This window comes from Propithecus coquereli, unplaced genomic scaffold (assembly GCF_000956105.1).
Source record: "Propithecus coquereli isolate 6110/MARCELLA unplaced genomic scaffold, Pcoq_1.0 Scaffold212, whole genome shotgun sequence".
Taxonomy (NCBI): Eukaryota; Metazoa; Chordata; class Mammalia; order Primates; family Indriidae; genus Propithecus; species Propithecus coquereli.
This window is the reverse complement of record NW_012146301.1, coordinates 1,069,963-1,072,151: the sequence shown is the minus strand read 5'-3', so window position 1 is coordinate 1,072,151 and position 2,189 is coordinate 1,069,963. Positions and strand designations below refer to the sequence as shown.

Here is a 2,189-nt window from a genome sequence, read left to right as displayed (position 1 = left end):
GGCTCTTATGAATGGCAGCAGGCAGAGCCCGCCTGTCCTTCAGGGCATCCTCCATGAAGCCGCCATGCAGTATCCGAAGCAGGTGAGGACCGTGAGCCTGCGGTCACACCGCTCAGACTTAATCTTGCATGTTACGTAAATACGTTGACAGTGCTAAAATGAGACCTCATAATGCACCAGTGGGTAGATTAGACCATTAATTATATTAACAGTATTTATAATTAGATAGTACAAGCAAGGTGAGAAATAAGTGGCTTTTAATTTCTCATTACTTCTTTCTACACCCTCCCCTCATCACTTCTCACACCACATAGACTTTTTGAGCTGATGATGACCTGTTGAGCAGCTACCCAGTTTGTCCCTGGCACTGGGGGCTTCTTACTGGTTGTTCTGCTTCACTGTTCTTTACTATTTTAATGTTCGTGGGATTCGTTTAGTGCAACTGTGAATTCTACTTACTGAAGAAAATTGTTTCCCTAGGGAATATTTTCAGTCACGTGTCCTCATCCAGATATATTTCTTGTGGCCAGAATTGAAAAGGTCCTGCAGGGGAGCATCACGCATTGCGCTGAGCCGTATATGAAAAGTTCAGACTCTTCCAAGGTAGGAGTGACTTTTATGCTTTGTGATGATAAAAAGCAATCTGAAAAGAGGACTTTATGTCAAAATATAAATGCTTAATGAAACAAAATGTAAGCCATGTTTATATAATGGTCAGAAAGTAAAGAATACATGTCTTTACTCTTTATTTAACTTTATGTGTTGATCTTAATGAAAGGTAGTCCTGTATGTGAATAAAAGGCTTCATTTGGCTAGTCTATCCTGACATCCTGAAATAATTTGCGAAGGAATTACCAGCTTTATAGTAAACTTTCTGCTGTTACCAAGTACATATATGGTATTCAGAAAGAGTTCATTCTATTTGTTGGTGTGCCTCTTGGGTTCTGGAATTATGTTTTGGTCCATATACACTTACATGTGAGGCTGGAGACTCAGAGATGATCTGGTCTCAGACGGTCTGGCCTGTAGTGTCAATGGTTCTGGTCCACTTAGTTTTTGTTAGAGGGGCAGGGTTACGTGGAAGAGGGGGCATGACCTTAGGTGGAAGAGGGAAGGAGAACATACAAGATGTGTGTTTGATGTATTGTCCAAAGTAGTTGTTTGTCACTTGGGAGGTGCCGAGGTGTGGACATACCAAAGTCATCCCAGTCTGAGATTTGCTTTCATACTTCAGAACAGTGAGGCATACATAGGTTAGTTACCTGCTCAGTGTCTCACAGTTAGAGTGGCCAGAGGGCACTTGACTGTCACTTTCTAACACATGTGCTATCTGGTTAGAGTAAGCTACTGAGTGCTGTTGTCCTTGCCAGTTTCGTAATATTTTTAGTTCTTCTTTTTTTAAAAAAATGTATACATGGTCCTCTGACAGATGGCCTGGGTTCATTGACAAGGACAGTTGGCAGCAGGGGTGGATGCCCCAGAAGCTCTAACTGAGGTGTACTAAGTTGGCTTCAGAGCTCCCTCTCCTCATCTCTGTGGGCACTCGCACGTCATAGGTGTGTCCACCAAATGCAGGATGGCCATTAAAGAACAGGTCTGCGTGTAAGAAGCCCTGGGTACTGAGTGCCTAACTAGCCTGGGTACTTTGAACAAATCATGTCACCTGTCTGGCTCCGGATGTCCCATCTGTGGGTGAAGGATGATGGCGCTACCTGCCCCTACCTTCCTCAGAGGGACGGTGTTAGGGTCAAACAGATAACGTACGAGATGGTGCTGTGGGCACTTAAATCGCAGAACACACATAAAACATCATTATTTATTACAGCCCTAGTGAAGTAAAAGCCCATTTACCCAGGCACATTGCTTCAAACAGTAAGCCTTTTTGGCTGATAAAGGCTGAGTAAAAGTTCGGTCTGTAGAGAGAAGCTGTTTTATTTTTTTGAACCAAGTCTGTAAAACCTTGGATGAGAAGCTCTTTTAGCTATTTTATGTTTTGATTAATAATCAATGAAGGCCTAAGGTAAGATCTACTCCCCTGACTGTATGCAACACATTTCCCAGGCCCATATACACCAACTTTGTTACTTCTGCCTGCCACATGCACAGTTTGAAATTTGGCAGCTCATATTGCTGCAAAAATCACATATCACTGAAGGCTAAACTTTGCACACTTCCCAGTGTCCGTCAAG

General features: G+C 42.9%; 1 protein-coding gene across 1 annotated transcript in view; it reads left to right on the top strand.

Moving 5' to 3' along the window:
- DOCK9 (dedicator of cytokinesis 9) overlaps positions 1 to 2,189 on the top strand; it is a 310,670-nt gene that overhangs the window by 209,303 nt on the left and 99,178 nt on the right. Inside the window, exons 13-15 of the mRNA XM_012644431.1 lie at positions 1 to 82; positions 481 to 603; positions 779 to 786. Coding sequence (XP_012499885.1) covers positions 1 to 82; positions 481 to 603; positions 779 to 786 — 213 coding nt within the window. The remainder of the gene's footprint in view (positions 83 to 480; positions 604 to 778; positions 787 to 2,189) is intronic.